The sequence below is a fragment of the Ammospiza caudacuta genome, chromosome 3 (genome assembly GCF_027887145.1).
Source record: "Ammospiza caudacuta isolate bAmmCau1 chromosome 3, bAmmCau1.pri, whole genome shotgun sequence".
In the NCBI taxonomy this organism is placed as follows: domain Eukaryota; kingdom Metazoa; phylum Chordata; class Aves; order Passeriformes; family Passerellidae; genus Ammospiza; species Ammospiza caudacuta.
Window position 1 is genome coordinate 42,958,055 of NC_080595.1, and position 18,512 is coordinate 42,976,566.

Consider the following 18,512-nt stretch of genomic DNA (forward strand, 5'->3'; position numbering starts at 1 on the left):
GCAAAGGGTTTTTCCACTGAGGAATTCTACGTGGTGGGATTGAAGTGTGAAAAGTAGGGAAGACTTATCACAAAACCTGCCATCTTACGAAACAGAAAAAAATCCCAAGCAACACCCAGCAACAAGAAATAAGCCAACAAACAATCCAGAAGCAGAGCAGCCTCAGCTGCATTTCTGGCATTTACCAGAGGCTTTCTTACCTTCACTGCAAACTCTGTTTCTGTAGCTTTATGAACACATCTCTTGCACACTGAATAGGAGCCAATTCCTATGTCCTCCTTGATCTCGTATCCATCAGTAAAGTGAATGTTGTTCCCATGTAACTGCTACAGGGGGACAAAAGAAACAAGGTTATTAGGAGATGGGTATGTAAAGGCAAGGACCAGCCCCCTCTTGAAGGACATCCTTGATCTCCTCTCCTTCACAGAGCTCTCTTGTCCTTAGCAGCTTTTCTAAATCCAGTGGAAAGATTCTGAAGCTCTTTACGTAAACAAGTGAATGTGTCTGTTCCCTTTCTACCTTTTTGCAGTCTGTAAGATGGAATTGTCTGTAGAAGTAGTGGCAAAACTGCTGCGCTTTCCTAACTATTTTTGGAATGCAGAAAATAACCATATATTAAAAATTCATAGGAAACTGTGGACCCAAATCTCCTGACCAACCTACATATCTTGACAATATAAACTGATTTCTAAGTACTGAGGGGCAGATAACATAAAATATTAAGTTTCATAGTTTCACTGTGTTCAAGAGAGATACCCCATATATGAGGAGTGCCTCCAGATCACTGGAAGTCTTGTCTAGAATATGTTTATCTGCAGTTTCTTTGTGAGAGAGAAGTTAATATTTTCAGCCATTAATTCATATGTTCTTTGGAAAATGTCTGGGCAGGCAGACCAGTTCAATGGTGAACCCCAAATCTGAGGCTTTTTGAAATTTGCTGCAAATTCCATCCCAGGACTCAAGAAACGACCAGCACCTCTAAAAATCCTCCAGAATCCTCTCTCTAAAAACATAGCCTTGCCAGCAGAGTCCACACAGAACCTGCTAAATTTTAAGATGTGCATATGTCAATATTCAATACATTTTTACAAAGCAAATCACAGGAATTTGATTTAACATATATATATGTAACATATATATATATATATAACATTTCTGAGATGCAATGGCTTGGGCTTGGTTAACATTTCACTTACTGTGCCATAAGAGCATCTTTAAGAGTATGGCACATTCCACTGCAAATAATTAAAACAGAGATGAACACCTATGAAAACCACAGGCAAGGTCTCCCCTCTTTGAGGCATGTACACCTGTGGCTGTGGGTAGCAGAGGCAGCTTTTTCCTAGTGAGAATATTTGCCGCATCTTTAAGCAGCCCTGTTCTTTCTCCCCGTTTCCTTCTCCTCTGATGCATCAAACCTTCTGTAGCAATTTATTTCTGGTTTAAAATACAACTGAATAGATTTTTTTAGGAGAATGGCAGCAAAGAACCAAGTGTCTGTCATGTTCCCCCATCAAGCACCCTGGTTTAGGTGAGCACACCCAGGCTTTTGTGCAACAGAACAGGAGTACAGTGGCCTCTTACACCCAGGAGCTTGGGCTCGGTGTCTCTGGGAGCCTATAGCAGTAGTTCATCAAACCCCTTTGCCAGCACAGACTGGATCATATAATCCAAGACAAAACTGCTGGGAATGAAATGCATTCAGTGACAAACCAGTATTTCATTACCTGCCCTGCATGCACAACTGGAATCCTGTTTCAGGTATTTAGAAGTTGTCGCAGACATTTTTTCACAGAAATCCTTTCTTTCAGATTTCTGTGTCTTCTGGAGGGCAGAGGCCTCAGAAGAGAATGTAAACAATTGCTATCAGCTGCTGTGGAATGCGATAGGATGCACCTATTTTGACTGGTGATTGGTTCATGTTTCCATGTTTATAATTAAGGGCCAATCACAAGGAACAAGCTAGGGACAGAGTCCTTGGACACAACTTTGTTATAGATTCTTTCTATTTTTAGCCTAGCTAGCTAGCAAGCTCTGCAACTTCTCTCTTTACTCCTATTTAGTATAGTTATAATGTATTATATATCATATATCAAAAAATCCAGCCTTCTGATCAAGAAACAAGGTTCACCGTCTCTCTCTCACCAGCAGCGACCCCATGCAGGGCGCTGTAATAAGAAGTGCTTTTCATTTTAGTTGTGACAAAGGTGGTGAGGAACGTTTTATACATAAAAGCCTTTGCAAAAAAATTCTCATTTTCCAACACCTACGTGCTGCATGTGAAACACCTCCTTCCTACACTAGGTAGCTGTGAAATACCAGTGAGAGCATTAGGCAGTTTAAATACACACATACGTATGTGCACATCAGATGGGAAATGTAACCAGCATCAGTACCTGCACAATTGGGTGAACAGTGATCTTGTGCACATCTTGCTGTGCAGGCTCCTGCACCAAGTTGGAGGCAACAAAGCTGAACCCTCTGAAAAGATGATGAGCATTGGCACTTGGAGGAACACCTGGGGAATCTGTAGGAGAAGGAAGAAAATTGGCCTCATGAGCTGCATGGAAGAACAGAAAGGAAGAGCACGGCAGCACAACTGACAAAGCCATCCCTGGCAGTCAACAGCAGATCTGATAAACTGGCACACACAGGGGAATATAATTCACCTCCCTATCAAGGCTTAGGTGTGCCTTCTCCATTGCTTTCCTCTGGGTTTGACCAGTGCGGGGGTGTTGTTTGCAAGGATGTCTCCTCTTGGATATAGGCTTTTTTCACAGGGCATTCTTAGGCAAAGTACTGCCTGTGCCAAGAGTGCCCAGAGAGAAGGCACAGGGCAGAGAGGCTTGGTGAGAGACAGGAGGCTCAGGGCAGGGAACCTTGCAGGGCTTATCAGAGGTTCTCCAGGGAGTGGAAAAAAGCTACAGACTGCTTTATCTGTCTTTTGCAGCACAACTTAACTACAGAAATTACAAAGGATGAAGTGGCAAATTGTGTGGATCAGGAGAATATAGGGAATGCATGAAACCAGTGGAAAAGCACAATACTCCAGTAGTGGCTTTATATCTTCTGGAGCAGCTTTAGGAGCTGGGACCTACTCCAGGGAAGAGAGGGTTAACTTATCCTCAGGTGGAAAATTAAAAAGGATTGTTTTAACTAACCTTCATGGAGATTTTCTCCCCACCCTTCCTCTGATATGGAGGAATGCAGTTCAAAAAATCCTGAATTAGAAATTCTTCCTTTGGAAGGCAATAAGCTGAGAGCAGTTCTTTGTACCTGCACCACTGCTCAGTGAGAGGAGCAGCATGACGAAGCAAGTAGAGCTGTGCTTCAATTAAAATTCTGAAAAGCTTTAAAGAGATCTTTCTCCTCAGTCTATGTTTTATCCTGGGTATTTTCCTCAGCAAGAAGAATCACTTTGTAAATCATCCCCTGGCAACAGGCTGGGTATTATAGAACCTATATTACTAAAATTTGCTAACTTTTTATTTGGTTTTTTGGAGGGGGCTTGTGGGGTTTTTTTCCTCTTTCTCCCTTCACATTTCCTCCAATGCACCATGTGATTTACTGACAAAATTACAGAGTTAAACTTCCTTTAGAAAACTATTTCCTTGTAGTGAAGTGTGTAAATACCTAGTTATCTAAAGAAAATACATCCCCACAGAGCTTTTTATCTGACTCACCTGTCTGATTCCCTGAAAATATGTAAGAATGTGTACTTCTTAGCGTGCACACATCCTGTATAAATCTACGGGTCAAATGAATAGAGGAACTGAAGTCAGAATTTGATAAAACCAAGATATCTACTTGGTAATAAACAAAACTGAGACTTCAGCTAATTCCATTTCTCATCACAAAGCTGCTTTCAGCTTTGACAGGAGTCGGTGTGCTATTATTGCACAGCAAGCAGAGTTCAGATGGAGAAGATTGTCTTTCGATAAAATGACGTGGGTTTTTTGTTTATCTCAGTGTTTTTGATGGGCACTCTCCTTGCAAATACGTGGATGAATCACACCAGACCTCTTGCATCACTGGATACTTTCTACAGGGGCATATCTATAACAGGGATTGTTACACAAGGGATTAATTAAGAGGAAAGAATGTTTGTTTAAAAAAAGGAATGACAATAATTCACATATGAACACTTCTGAACCTCAGAAAAGCTGTGATCCAGCTCTAAAACTAAAGTGGTGGGTCAGATCCGTTTAAAAAAATTGTTCCTTCATAATTCACTGTCAATTGCTCCAGCAAATACTGCAGAAGAACTATTGATGATTTGCTGCTCACTATCAAATATTCATCACCAACAACTGATTTACTCATTAAAACATTTCTGCTAAGTGCAAAATTATGCATAAATCATGTTAATTAACTGATAGCTCAGAAACCTAAATAATTTTTCCAGGCCTTATAAATCAGAATAATTTCACATATCTGAATTAGAACCACTTACAAGCACTAATCTTATCTAATGGTTATTTTTCTTCCTGTAAAAAGTAATAATGCTTTGTTCCACTAGAGCACCTATGTTTAAGGGTTTTCAAAGGGTTCATAATACTTAAGTTATTTCCTTCATCTGTTTCACTGGGGTTAACAAACATCTTAATTGCAAAGGAGGATATTTAGGTATTTCAGGTGAAATTTTAAATACTTTTTTTCAGCAGTAAAGCCAGTCTAAAACATCCCTGCTGGTTACAGCCTGCTGTTTCATCAATTACAACAGTACAAACATTTGTGGACTGAAGTCTAAGCTGGGTCACAAGAATGATCTTGGTTTGATCCTTGTCCAAATCATGATTTCTAACCTGAACTGCTTCAGCCTCCAGCTCCATGTAAGGAGCTGAGTCACCACAAATGAGATGTGGGGCCACAGTGGTGAATTTAGGAAGCAAATGGCCAAAAACAGCAACTCCAACTTGGATGAATCTCTGAGAAAAAGTGATGTGAAACTATACCCACATAATCTGTCAGTGTCAGAAACCACATCTTTGGCACACTTAGATCTGAAGTCAAGAATCCACAGAATGTTGTTTCACCCTCCAGGGTAAAGGAAGTTTCTGAGGTACAGCAAATCACTGGACTGACAAGATTTACTGGATCCAAAACTTTGACATAAACCTGCTTTCAGACAGGAGAACTCATTCATAAAGACACTGCTAAATAGTGACTGACAGCTTCATTAAAACACAACTGCATGATCATGAAGCAGGAATTATTACAATGCTTTCTCTCTGAGGATGTTCTCAGTAACAGGGTTAGTTTGTTTGTTAGTTTTATTTTGTCCTGATAGACAAAGTAATAAATAAAAAAGGTTACTGCTCTATTCCATTGGCAATGTGAGAGAGTATTGAACACATTTGTGATACTCTTCCCAATTTGTTTGACACAAGCAGTTAACAGTCAGGGGCTGCAAAATATTCTGCCAGTCTGCCGGGGCTTTTCCATCATTCTGAAAGTGTAAATGCATTCACACTTCCAATTACACCTATTTTGAAATGTTTGATTCTCAGGCCACTATCCATGGTAGCCCAAAGCAGAATTGAGGCCAGCCATCTCCCCACCCCAAAACAAACCTTCCAAGTCAGTTCCTGTAGGAAATAACAAATAACAAATTTAATTAGACAACAGTAGTAACATGTCGAGTGTAAAATATAGCCCCAGGCATCAGTAAAAGCAATGAAGTGTGAACTTCCAAAGCAATCCAAACTTTCAATGCTTCTTTGCACATCAGTGAAACTTCCCATGGCAGCACCAGAGCACACATCCCCGAAGACCAGATTAACTTGCAGTCTCCAATATTTCAGAGAAATTAGTGTTTCTGAAACCTAAATTACAGCTAAAATCAGATGTGTGAAATGTCTGGAAACCAAAGATCATGTTTCCATGCAGTGGAATAGGAATATCAGAACATGACTAACATATACTGGAGACAGGTGGATGTTCCAGTTGAAAAAACAAAAATGTAATATTTTTATAGTTTGTAAAAGTCAGCACATCCTTGGGGGGAAAAAAAAGGAACTGACTGAGAAAAGATTTGGAGTATATACCTTTATTTCAAACCCCATGAAAGGAAATCTGAGCCAGGTTTTGAATAGAAGTTTGAGCTCGTTTTAAGAAAAAATGGTGTAGGTCATGATAAGCCTGAACAAAAACTGCAGGAAGCCTCAACTCTGATTCTCATTTATAATGTAGGTGTTTTCATAATGAAAGCTCAGATCTTTCCCTCTCACTGCAACAGTTCTGGGGCAATTTGAGGATTGAAGCTTGAGACCTTATACTTTTTTATTACCATGATACTATGTGACATTTACAGTGCTTACCACCTTCAAAGTGTTTCACAAACAACCACTAATTCAATTTTTACACTTTAGAAAGTATAAACAGGTCCTTCTTTACACAGGTACATCACAGGCAGAAATGTAATGTAACTTACTCATGTCTAGCAGGAGGCAGCATTACAAGTGGGATTACCACTCTGACATTATTGATGTTCTTGCTTTCCACTTAAAATAGTGGAAAGATTGAATTTTATGCAACAGTCACCTTCACATATATAGTGTACAAAGTATGGTATTTCTTTTAGGAAATAGAAGTTACAGGAACATTCTATCTGCAAGAATTTTCTAAATATTGTGAGCCAAATTTCCTGTTGGCATAACTCTGCCGACCTGAGAATTTGATGATTCTTCATTTCTTTTAACCACACATTAACTTCCAACAGTCCACAGTCTGTGAGATGTCATAATTAAATAAAACATCTATGCAATACATAATTACATACTAACTTGCAGAGAGATACAAAGTTCTTTGAAGCCAAGGTAATTGAAAATAGTTAAATTCAGCTAGTGTAAGCAAAAATGAGTAATAAAATAGCAAAACAATAGTTATTTTTTCCTTTAAAAAATGTGACATTTCTTCCTGAAGACAAGTTAATACGAAGCTGGTGAAATACTTATGAGCTTTTTTGGGTGGAAAAGCAAAACCAGTTGTTGCTTCCCGCTGGATATGGCAAAACCGTGTAATGCCACAGGTGATTAGACTTTTAGACTGTGTTGGACTAGAGAGGGGAAAGGAAGAATGAATTTACCAACTGAGAAGATGTATCACCCACATGCCACCTTACTAACCTGTAGGGGTCCGAGATGTGAACTCTGGGTCAAAATGAAAGGTGTCCTCTGGCCGCCCCACTGCGGGCTTGAAAGGCGGCTTGATTTCTTTTCTGTACAGTTTCTACAAGGAGAAAAACAGACCACCATCAGCATCACTGTGCACACCTTCAGTATTATTTAGGGTGTCCTCTCTCAGCTCCATGCTATCCTTGCAGGACTGACAGACAAGGATGATGAAGCTGTGGTTCTGGCTCTTGCTTTACCGCTCGGCTTAAAATCTGTGTCCTGGATGGTCCCTGCACATTTTAGCTGCCGAAATCCTGAATATAAACACAAATGCTCCTGGCAAAAACTCAGCCCATAGGCTGGAACAGTACTTCAAGCTGGGGCATCTGGAATTTCACTGGTCTAAGGGCAGGACTAGAATGTGCAATGGTAGGACCAGGAAGCAGGGGAACTTCAGCAGCGCAGCAATGGCAACCAGCACAAAGAATTGCTAGGAAGCCATGGCTGCTTTAGCATTTGCTATTTGCAAGAACCAGAAATGTGTTTGATGTGCTGCCAGACTGAGCTGAGCAACAGGCTTGGCTGCCTGGTCCTTACAACCTAAACAAGAGACTTGTTCTTTTAGCATATCTGGTAAAAGGCAAGGGGGTTTACGGCTGATGATTACATGAAATTCTCATCAAAAATGCTAGGGAGCAAGCACTGTGGATGGGTGGGCAACCATACTGAAGCTCTACATGTGGCTTGGAGTGAGAAACGAAACAAAAAAAACAAAAGACAGGAAGGTCTATAACAGGTAACTGCTTCTAGGTGTGTGTGTTTCTGCTGCTGACTGAGGAGCCATGTAGGGGATCACCTAGGTAACAGCACCACAAGTTCATCCTAATACATCCTGCCTTTATTATGAGGGGCTTCGTGGCCTTTCTACTCATTCTCCGAGATCTTTAAGAAATTGCTACCTCGTGCTCCATTGCAAGCATTCATACACACACAGAAAAGCACACTGAGGTGAGGATGTCTAGATCTGATCCAAAGCTTGTAGAGGTGAATGGAAAGAGCCCTACTGATTTCAGCCACCTTTGCATCATCTCTGCCTGAAATGGCCAAAACCAAACATCGTGCTGATGGCAGCATGGGGAACAGAACTCCAGTTTGACTCCCTGCCCTGTGTTGCAGTCCCTAGACTGCTTTTCCTTTCTAGCAATGCTTTTGTTCTCAGGTTTCAAAGGCTGAATTAGTTGCCACAGACAGTTCACCATAATTAACATGTCTGAGCATAAATACATTTAATGCAAACTTTCAAGTCATGATAAGAACAGGAAAGTTCAACTTTATGACTGTTTGCAATATGTATTTTTAGGTTAGCTCTTAAAACAACTTCCTAATGAGCTGATTTTTCAAAATGTTTAATGGACATTTCTAAATGCTTTTCCAGCTCCCTACATGCAGGAAGATTCTTTTTAACTGTGTGTTTTCTGGGGAATTAACTTCTTTAATACAAAGCATGTGGTCAAATCTAAGACATATACCCATCACCATAGTTTGAATTTGATTTTGCATAAAGGTTCATGATTTTGCATAAATAAAGGTTCTTGCAGGAGAAGATTCTGTAGCATAGCATTAGTCTTAACATAAACCTTAACATAAAGGATATATTTGTGGTTGAGTTATGATTCCTTGGGAAAGTGAAACAGTGAGGTTGGAAATGACTCTGCAATAATTAATGGGCATTTCACCATAAAAAGTTCCTGCTTGCGTAAAACTGCTCCATGTCTTCAGAGAGGAAAGGACATGAATAACTGCTGTGAGCCACAATGGAAAGCCAGTCTTCCAAATAATTAAAAGCCAATTGCAATCTTATGCAGGAAGTGTCACTCATCAGCTGAACAGTATCAACCTAGTAATTAACATACATCTTTTTCTGCCTGCACAGAACTTTACAAGAGAACTCAGCACCTACTGAAGGTTTTTCTGCTGCTAGGATTTCACCTTGAGAAGGCTATTTGCTTCCCAGCTCCCCTTCATTTGTCTTAATTCACTACTGCAGAAAGCAATATGGTCACATGCACACGCTTCCTCACGGAATTAACTGCGCAGCTCATCCTGTGAGGTCCAAAAATTGGAAAATGTTTCAGAGCTGTACATCATTCAGGAACTGCACTCTCTTTTCATTATCGTAACCATATTCTCTCTGGCCTCTTAATTCCTTCCCCCATCTGTAGTTTCTTAAGGGCTGCTGGGGCTACATTTGTATTTTGAATCCCTAACCCACATCCTCCACTACTAGGGAAGGATTTAAGATTGATCGTGAGTCACACGCCATCAAAAGATTTATAATCACAAATTTGCTTTCTGGGAGGGGATGGAAACAAAGAAGTTGCCTGTGTGAGTGAAAGGCATTCCCCTTGAGCACAACCCTGATGACTCCCTTTTCCATTTCCTTACCCACTTGTGATAGAAATTAGACAACAGAACAGCAAAAGGTAAGCTGCCTAAAACATTTTTTCCCCCAAGCTCTTGCATAGGCTAACTAAAGGAAATCACTGAGGACCAGAAAAAGCAGAGTAGCATCATCTGTGGACTTCTCCATCCCACACTGGCTCCAGTTCTCTGAGTGAGCCTCCCAAGCCAAACCCCTAAACCACAGAGCAGCCCAACACAATTAAACACAAAGGCTGCTGCAGGCAGAGCAACTCTTCCCTTAAAAACCTGCATCCTGTAGACTGCAAAACTCAATGTGGCACAAGCTGATCTAAACAATAGTGAGAATCACAGCCATTGCTTCATATACACAGAGACAGAGAATCTCCTGGAGGATTTGAGATCCTTCTGGATATTTCAAGAATATTTCTAATTTTAGGACATGTATGAATATATTATCTCTTACCACGGTCCCCAAATTATTCAGGGATGATGTACCTTGACTGTGACTTCTTCTGGCAAAAACCAACCAGAGTGGGAAATGACAGCAAACAAAATTTCAATTCTTGCTTTCAACCATTTCTTCAGACTGTCCATAACTTTTGGGGAAGTTTAAGCAGTTATGTACTTTCTAAGTCATAGTAATCCTAGTACTGTGTGCACAAGTTACAGTGAGTTCCATCACCTGTTTAAATGGGAACAGGGTCCCAGTTTTCCTGGTTTAAATTCTAGTTTTGATATCCAAATTTTTCTTTTGGGGCATCTTATTAGGCAATTTTTATTTGGGGCATCTTATTACTGTTGTTCCTATTTAAAATAGAATTTGTGTATCATAGTGATAACTGGAGCATTTAAATTTCAGGCTGAAATTATACATTATACATTACATGTTTGTTGTCTTGCAGAGGTATAAGAAGCTGAGGAATTTTTTTTCTTCCACATTGTTTCCACATCCACAAAGGAGAATTGCACTCCTTAGCCCTCAATGTTTTAAGGAGAATACTAGTTATTTCTCTTTCCCAGTTAAGAATAAGCTCCCAACAATTCCATCACCATTTTTTTTTTAAATGCCACAGTTTAAACTGCATTGACTCAGCACAGAAAAATGTGACTGACAGGTATGAAGAATCACTGTATCACACAGTGATCCAGAGGCTGTGCTGAGGGAGTGCATAATCCACAGAACGAGGCAGATGGGCTCCAGGAAAACACTGATTTAGATATTCACACCTGGATGCATATCCATGCTCCTGACTAATCAACCCCTCATGTCCTCCTGACTTTCATAATAAGCACCTCTGAATTAACTAGAAACCATTTCTATAGCTACAAGCTATAGAAGCTACAAGCTTCTACTGACTTCCCTTTTTATTTCAGACAAAAATACTTTTATCTGAAAAAAATAATTTTCATCCAGGTGCCACTGACCTTTTCTAAAAATATACCCCCACATCCCTACCATGATCTTCATCTGAACACCTCCTCAGCTGGAACTTAAGTAATACACAAGAGAGACTAGTAATAAAATGCTGCAACACTGTGTTTCCTTCTCTTCTTATTTATAAGTAGTTAATTTTTCATCATTTAAAAAAAAAACACACTCCTAAAAACCCCAGAGATGTAAATGCTCTGTACGTGTCCCTGACAAATATCAAGAAAAAGAAAATGGTTTCATTTCATTAAAAACTATTTAGTCATTTCCTCAGCTGAGTTTCTTTGATGAAGAACTGAATTATTCCTTAGACACCTTCTAGAAACAGAAAGATGCTGCCCTCCACAGTGGTGCACTTGTAGTGTGAGAACGAACTCCCTTGATACATATACCTGTCATGGCAAATCCAATAAGCAGACAAAAGGATGAACTACATTCTGAAATTCTTGTCCTCTCCTAGATTAATGACTCAATGTTATTGCCTGCAAATGACTGAAAAGCTAGCAGAATTCAGACCCTAGGAATAATTTTTTGCTGTTGGTAAAATCGGCAATTAAATAATTCACAGTTTCAGTTCAGTTTGATCTCTGATTAATATTAAAGGAACAAGAACTGGAATCCACTTTCTTCCCACTCCTTTCCTCAGCTGCATTTGACAAATCATTTTCAAGCATGTCATTTGCTCTAGTTCCAATTTAGTCTGTCATCCAAACATAAACCACTGTTTATAACCCACTCCTCAGACAGGAGTCTGCAAAAAGGGATTTCATCTTTCATTTTCAATGAAAAGCCAGAAATTCATTATGCATGACCTGGAAAGAAGAAACAGTAGTAAAAAAAATCAGTAAGCAGACTGTGCTTTCTCAGAGCCAATCACTTAAATTATTTGAGGTCAACTCGTTTTGGGTCTGCTTGTCTTAAGAAGAAAATGAGGTGCAAGGTTAATAAGCAGGTAAAACTGTCAAGGAGCTGGACATTTCATCTCTCTCCTGAGCATCCCAGCCTTGATCATGAAAGACAGTCCATTCATTTAACAACAGATCTATTGAATTTACGTCATGGTGCCTGCTAAATGCCTCAGAGCAGCAAGACTGGTATTTGCAGAAACCTCCAGCTATTTTTCACTCTGGAAAGTGGGAACTTAGGGCTTTGTTACATGGTAACAGCTGTAAAAATGTGAGTCTTAGCAAGTCTCATGCCACCATTTAAGTCTGGGCAAAAAACTGTGTCATATTGTCCACAGTTCATTTAGTGCTGAAGTTAGCCAGAAGTTAAACCTAAAGTGGCTGGCAATTTTGCTGAAGGATGGCACCCTGGAACATGGGAATGGCTTCTGGGAAAGGCCAGGAGGAGGAGGGTTCCCTGGCCACATGGATGTTTCCCAGGATTGCCCTTGGTGCCTCTGCCTGCAGTGGTCACACGGCACCAGCAGCATCTGCAGCATGGTGACAGGGGCTGTTCTGCACTGTGTGCGCTATTGCCACTGGGTGTTCATCCAAACCAGACACTGGATCTGCTTGTGTCTGTTTGAAGACAATAAAAGATGGGAAATCATTTCCCCGACAGGTAAACACTTCAGGGACAGAGAAAATAACCAGCTCCAATCCAAACCCCAAGGGAACAGCTCTGAAAATACTGTGAAAGGAAAGCCTGAGTCACAGGGTTCTGTCTGCAGTTCTATTATCACTGCAACACCAAGACTTCACACGTGACTTAGAAGGAAAAAGCTAACTCATTTCTGTTTTGAATCTCTCTTTAAAATTAGATGATGCAACCTGGTGCTTTGTTCATGGTTATCATGTCGCTCATGTAGGAAAAATCATGCTTAAAAGCAAACCTGTTTCACACTGCATTTCTGGGAGACACTGACCCATTCTTACCCTTCATGATAAGGGGGCTTTTGGTGGAGGATTGGTTTTACTACAGTGGCTGAAATTTTCTGTGCTGTCAGCCACAGCAGTCCTGTCTATCATAGCTGCTAAGGTAGCACAGAACTTCTCCAAAAGAGCGGTCTTCATATTGCCAAGGCATAAAGTAAATCATCATTTCTGTTCCATCTCAACAGTGCTGTTTGCTGAGTGTCTGCAAAGTGATGTGGGAGATTCTGTACACATTATGGGAGAACAAAATGAGGGCACCAGGGACTCTTCTCCTCCAGCTGTACAGAGATCAGTGCTATAGATAGAAACATCTATGTCTGATCCATTTCTGTTCTATGACCCTGGTCTCCTTCTGCACATGGACAACATGTTAACAACTGGTTGGATGATTATTGAGAGTCAAAGCTCTGGCTTCAGCTCAGGGCCAGGCTCACACTGCTCTGTGAAATACATACAGTACTGCAGGAACCAGATAAGCCTCCCAAGATCTCGTTGAGTGATTCCAAAATTAGAATAAAATGAGGAAATATATTACAAAGATGATAGCTGATCGGTGTAATAGTGATCTGTCTCCAAGAGAGTGCAATAAGCACTAATTATGTTGGATTAAAATGGATTTTAACAGCTATATTTCACAGCAGAGTCAGAGGCCTGGATAACACATCTAAAGGCAATTAAATTCACCTTCCTCTCTAGCCCCAAGGCATGCTCAAGCACACCTATCTTCTTCATGGTAGATATTTTCCTGTCCATAAGAGCTTTTTCAAACGATGGAGGACAGTAGAGTTTCCTTAGGACAGGCATGAAATTGTTCCCTAAAGAACAGAGCTTGAAACAATCACCAATTATCATGACAGAAGGTGGTCTTGAGTATTATCATGGAACTGAACTGACTTTTCTGAAAACCTTTCCAAGATGCAGAGTCTCATTTATTTATGATGAGTTAGTGAGCTGCTCCCCTAGCAAATACAGAAGAAAAACCCTCTCACTGTTTAATGTTTCTTATTACATCAAGAGGTAGTTATCTGATCTGTATTTTGATTGAAAAGCTGAGGACTGCAGAGATATTGGGGTAATACAGAAAACAATATTATTGTTATTGATATTAATATTAGATTTAATAATTATTATTGTCATCAACAACCCCAGTCTTTGCATTCTCTATTTTTTAAATTTTCCCTTACTTTTTTCATAAATGTAAAGTCTTCATACAGAATCTCATGATTAGTAAGAAACAGAAAAGGAAAGACATACAGACTTCACAGCATATTTAATGGCTCTAAAAGTCAGCTGGACTACAGAGGAAAGTCTCAAAACCCACCTTCATTAACAATGTTCTAATATATTTATGAGTCATGACAACTTTTCAACATGCAACGCAAATTAGATTTTTCTAGTGAGCTTTTTGAAAATAAATGGGTTTGCGGGCCTTTCAAAGGCTACCTGGGCACCACGAAATGTTCTCTCACAGAGAAATGAGCTTCTCTGCAAAGTCTTAGGCAGCAATTTGAGAATGGCTCTGTCACATAAATTCACACAGTTTTACTAGAATTTCTGGTAAGAACTGCATCAATGTTACCTGTTGTACTATCACTTGTGAGTGAATGCATCAAATACTGAAGAGACACAGTAATAACATAACACAAGTCAGATAAAATTAAACTAGAAAATGCTAAGGGATGTGGCAAACAGCAGCTCTAGTGCACTGGCAGATGTCCAGATCAAGAATGAAAAATGTTTGCCTTCAGGTTTGTCTAAGAATAAGTTAATTTGAACAATTATGATGCTGAAAATGTGAGATTTAACCTCTTAAGAGTCCAAATCAAATATTCAGATAATCTGCACCACCACCTTTATGAGCTGTGGCTGATAGCAATAAAATAAATCCTTGTTTACCTTTCTGTTAATCACATCTGACATGTCTTACTTGAATCATGTTTAATTTGATCAACTGTTCCAATTTTGAGTACTGGTGCCAACATGCATGCAAGAGAGACAGAGGCACCCACTGAAAAGGCTGTAACTCCTCTGTGTTAGAGAAGTTAGGCTCTCTATGTTAGAGAAAGTAATCCTTTTCCTAAGCATGGCAGCTTGTTTTCAAAAAATGTAGCCAAAAATAAAATAATGCTGCTGCACTTACATTCCAGTCTATAGTAACAAAGAAAGGGTGACGCTTAATTTCTTCCACTCCATCAAATCCAGCGCCTGAGAAGAGAATGAAAGAATCAAAATTAAGTCATGCTTATAAGACAGCTGCATGATGTCTCTTCTCCACTCTCCCTCCCCATCCTCACTTTTCTTCTGACAAAGTCAGAGTCCCCATCTAAACAGTTCTGGTCAAGAAACTCTGAATGGTGCAAGTGCCATCACATATAAAGTGCCATAGATACAGACAAGGCCATTAATAAGACTCTGGTTCCAAGGGTCTTTTACTTTTCTCTAAGTGAGGCTTTGGGTGAGACATGGGATTTTAGCCACAGCAGAGTGCCAGCATCAGCACGGTCAGGAAAGGCCCCAGGGTATCCCAATACTCTGGCAAGGCTCCACCTGAAGTGGCAGCTTTTCCACCCACACTGACTTTCAAATCTTGACTAGCTACTGTTCTCCACTGGCACAGAAAGCTGCAGTACAGGCAAGTATAGACTCAAAATGCCAAAAGGCCCCAAAATGATTTGAGGTAAGCCAGAGTTTTAGGTTCCCACTCTTCACAGTACCAAAGAGTACCAAAATCATCACTCAGTGTTATGTTTCCTTCACTACTAAATTTCTGTTACATTATTGTAGGAAATTTTGGGAAAGTCTTCTGAGATCTGGTAATGAATCTAATTCCTTCATTACTTTTGCCTTATGTTTTCACTGAATATTGACTTTTTTATTCCTTTAGCTCAATTTATTTGTTTCAGTGCTGTCAGAGAACCAAACCAGTACTCAGTAATAATTAAAATAACTGTCAGAGAGGATTTAGAATGCCATTTTTGTGGATTTGACCTTATTATTAGCACCTTTCATTTTCATTTCAAGGAGAATTAAACTCTGGAAGCAAAGGCTTTGCACTGTAATTCTGGAATCAGTTCCTGAAGGACACCCAGCCTACTTCTTCTCAAGCATGCTGAGCAACTTTGATTATCAAAAGGATTTGGGATTGCTAAGCACCTTGCAAGGGGCCCTCAGCACCTCAGAGGACTCAGCTTTTTATACAATACTTGTACTTTGGGAAGATCAACATTACAAGCAGCTTTACAAAGGCCTTGTCAGCTGAAGCCTTGGTAAATTGTGATGTCTGCTCTCCTTGTGTACAAGACTGTTATCAATGTTTGTCAAAATGCAATGATCAGGAACTGCTCCCTACAACCTGCTTAACATTCACTGATGAGTGGATATGGGAAGCAAACACTTTGTAAACATAACATGCAGGCCTGCTGGAAAACAGTGAAGAGGGATGATCTCCTGATTTATTCCCCATCCCAGTACTCTTTCAGTACAGGCAAACACAAGTGATGCACATGAGGATGAACAATCCTAGCCTGCAATAAAGAATTATGTTTTCAGAGGTGATCAGCCCCACTGAGGAGTCTGTAAGTTGTGACAGACACAGTTCTAGGCAAACACAACATGAAATCAAACCTTAGAAAAAGAGGACAAAAGTGACAACATCATTGCACTGTCACTGTGTAAGTCTGCTGCATTTCTGCAACTGGAGTATAGATTGCAGCTGACATAGTCCCCTGTAAAATGGTATACTGATTAAAGTTATGAAAAATCAAAAAAGGCCAACAAAGAATGTTATGGAATGACTGAGTAAATCAGGACTTTTCAGCCTGGAAACAGATGACCAAGGAAGTATAAAACAGATCACTAAATGATGCCAACAGGAATGAGGTTCAGAAGAACCTGGAGATGTTTCCTCAGGAAACAGACAGTTGTGTGATGTGGAATTACTTGGAAAAGATGATGTGGTGCAAAATACCCTTATGGGCTCATGGGGAGGCCAGGAAAGTCTGTTGAAAAGAAATCTGTTGAAGATTACTTCATCGACAAACCACAAGAGGCTCAAAAAACCCCTTGCTTGACCTTAAAACAGGAATGGGGTAGGAGAAAATTTGGGTGAAGCAACATATGTTTATCCTGTTCTTACTTGCCCCTAGGCAGTTGTGGTCCATGGGCACTGAACAAGAAAAGAAGAAGTCTTAGAATAGGACTTGTTCTATTACTTCCCTAGCATATTTTTGTTCAATGCACAGTCTGAAGTCTGCAAGATTCCCTTGGCAGATTCATTTTGATTTTATCAATGCCAACAGAAAGACAAAACCAACAGAGTTACTCTGAAGAGAATTACATTAAGCAAATCTTCTGAAAAGAAATATCTGTGAAAAGTGCTTTGAGTTCAGTGGTGGCAATTGGAAACTGCAATGTGCAGTAAATGTCCTTTACCACATCAGGAGGAAAGCCAAGTGCCAGACTGATTTTGCAGGGCTGGGATAAATGTACAGACACTGTAAGACACTCGTAGCATAAGCTAGACTGAGGATAATTGCTAATGCATTCCATTTTCTCTGCTCTGCCCCTTCCCCACTGCTTCTGTTTTCTCTCTTGCTTAGCCTAATGGACATGTCATTGTGTGTTGAGAATGACATGCTTTTTTTCAGATCATCTATCTGAAAGACACAATTTTTGCTACTGTTGTTCTTCCTTTTCCCACAAACCTACAGAAATAAGGACTAAGAAAAAAAGTTCACCCTCAGCTACTTCTTTTAGTGGGGGCTGCAATGTTTGGTAAGAAATGCAAGCAGACAGTTGAGGCAGATATTTGTTTGAAAAAGTTTCATTTTCCAGTTGGCGCTATCTCAACTTTGGCACATAAAGAATATGTTGTAAAGTGCAAGGGCTTAATATATTAAAGAGATTTAGGATGGTAATAGTCTCATTTTGCAAGGAGTGGCTCACTTCCAATTCTCAGCAACTGATTTTAGGCTATGGAGAAGGTTCAGCACTTCCTGCAGTTTTTATTCCCTGACCTTCCCTGCCATGAGAATTGCTGGTGCAGCCCACAACCCCTTCCTGGACTGTGTGCTGTGGCTGCAGGCAGCAGCCTGTGGCCGGGCCCTCTCCTCAGCTGTGGCCCAAGGGCGCATTCAGGAACAGCTCTGGGAGCCAGGAGGACAGCCTGATCCCACTGCAAAAGTCCTTGGGAGACACTGGGCACCAGTGCTTACAGTGGAGTCTCTCTGGATTTGCTCAGCGTCTTTCAGCCACTCATCCACCACCTGCAGACCTACAGGGGTACTGAGAAGAGATGTGCTTTCATGGAGAAAAGAAAAGCACTGCAGAGGCCATGACTGGAAAGGCCTGCTGCATGGGGATGGACATTTCCTGGCATAGAGATGGGCATTCAGCAAATATCTGAAGCACAGCACGCACCAGCACACTGTACAACCACAAACCTTTCACCTTCCTCAAGGTTTCCAGTGAGTCTGGGGTTTTTGACTTCAACTTCAATTTGGTAATAATACCTATCAATCAAGAATAATCAGCACAATCCAACTATTGCCTGGAAATATTCTTATATGCAATCCAGTCCCATGAGGGTCTGAGAAGATAAATAATTATTTCAGATCAAATTGCCAGTTTAAATGTATTATAGAGTGCATTTAGTGCATTTATATA

General features: G+C 40.2%; 1 protein-coding gene across 2 annotated transcripts in view; it reads right to left on the bottom strand.

Annotated features, from left to right (window-relative positions):
* Positions 1-18,512, bottom strand: part of RPS6KA2 (ribosomal protein S6 kinase A2) — a 278,084-nt gene that overhangs the window by 25,237 nt on the left and 234,335 nt on the right. For both annotated transcript variants that reach the window (XM_058801242.1, XM_058801241.1), the window contains 4 exons: positions 14,989-15,053; positions 7,128-7,230; positions 2,397-2,527; positions 201-326 (listed from right to left, as the gene is read on the bottom strand). In XM_058801242.1, the coding sequence (XP_058657225.1) occupies positions 201-326; positions 2,397-2,527; positions 7,128-7,230; positions 14,989-15,053 (425 nt within the window). The remainder of the gene's footprint in view (positions 1-200; positions 327-2,396; positions 2,528-7,127; positions 7,231-14,988; positions 15,054-18,512) is intronic.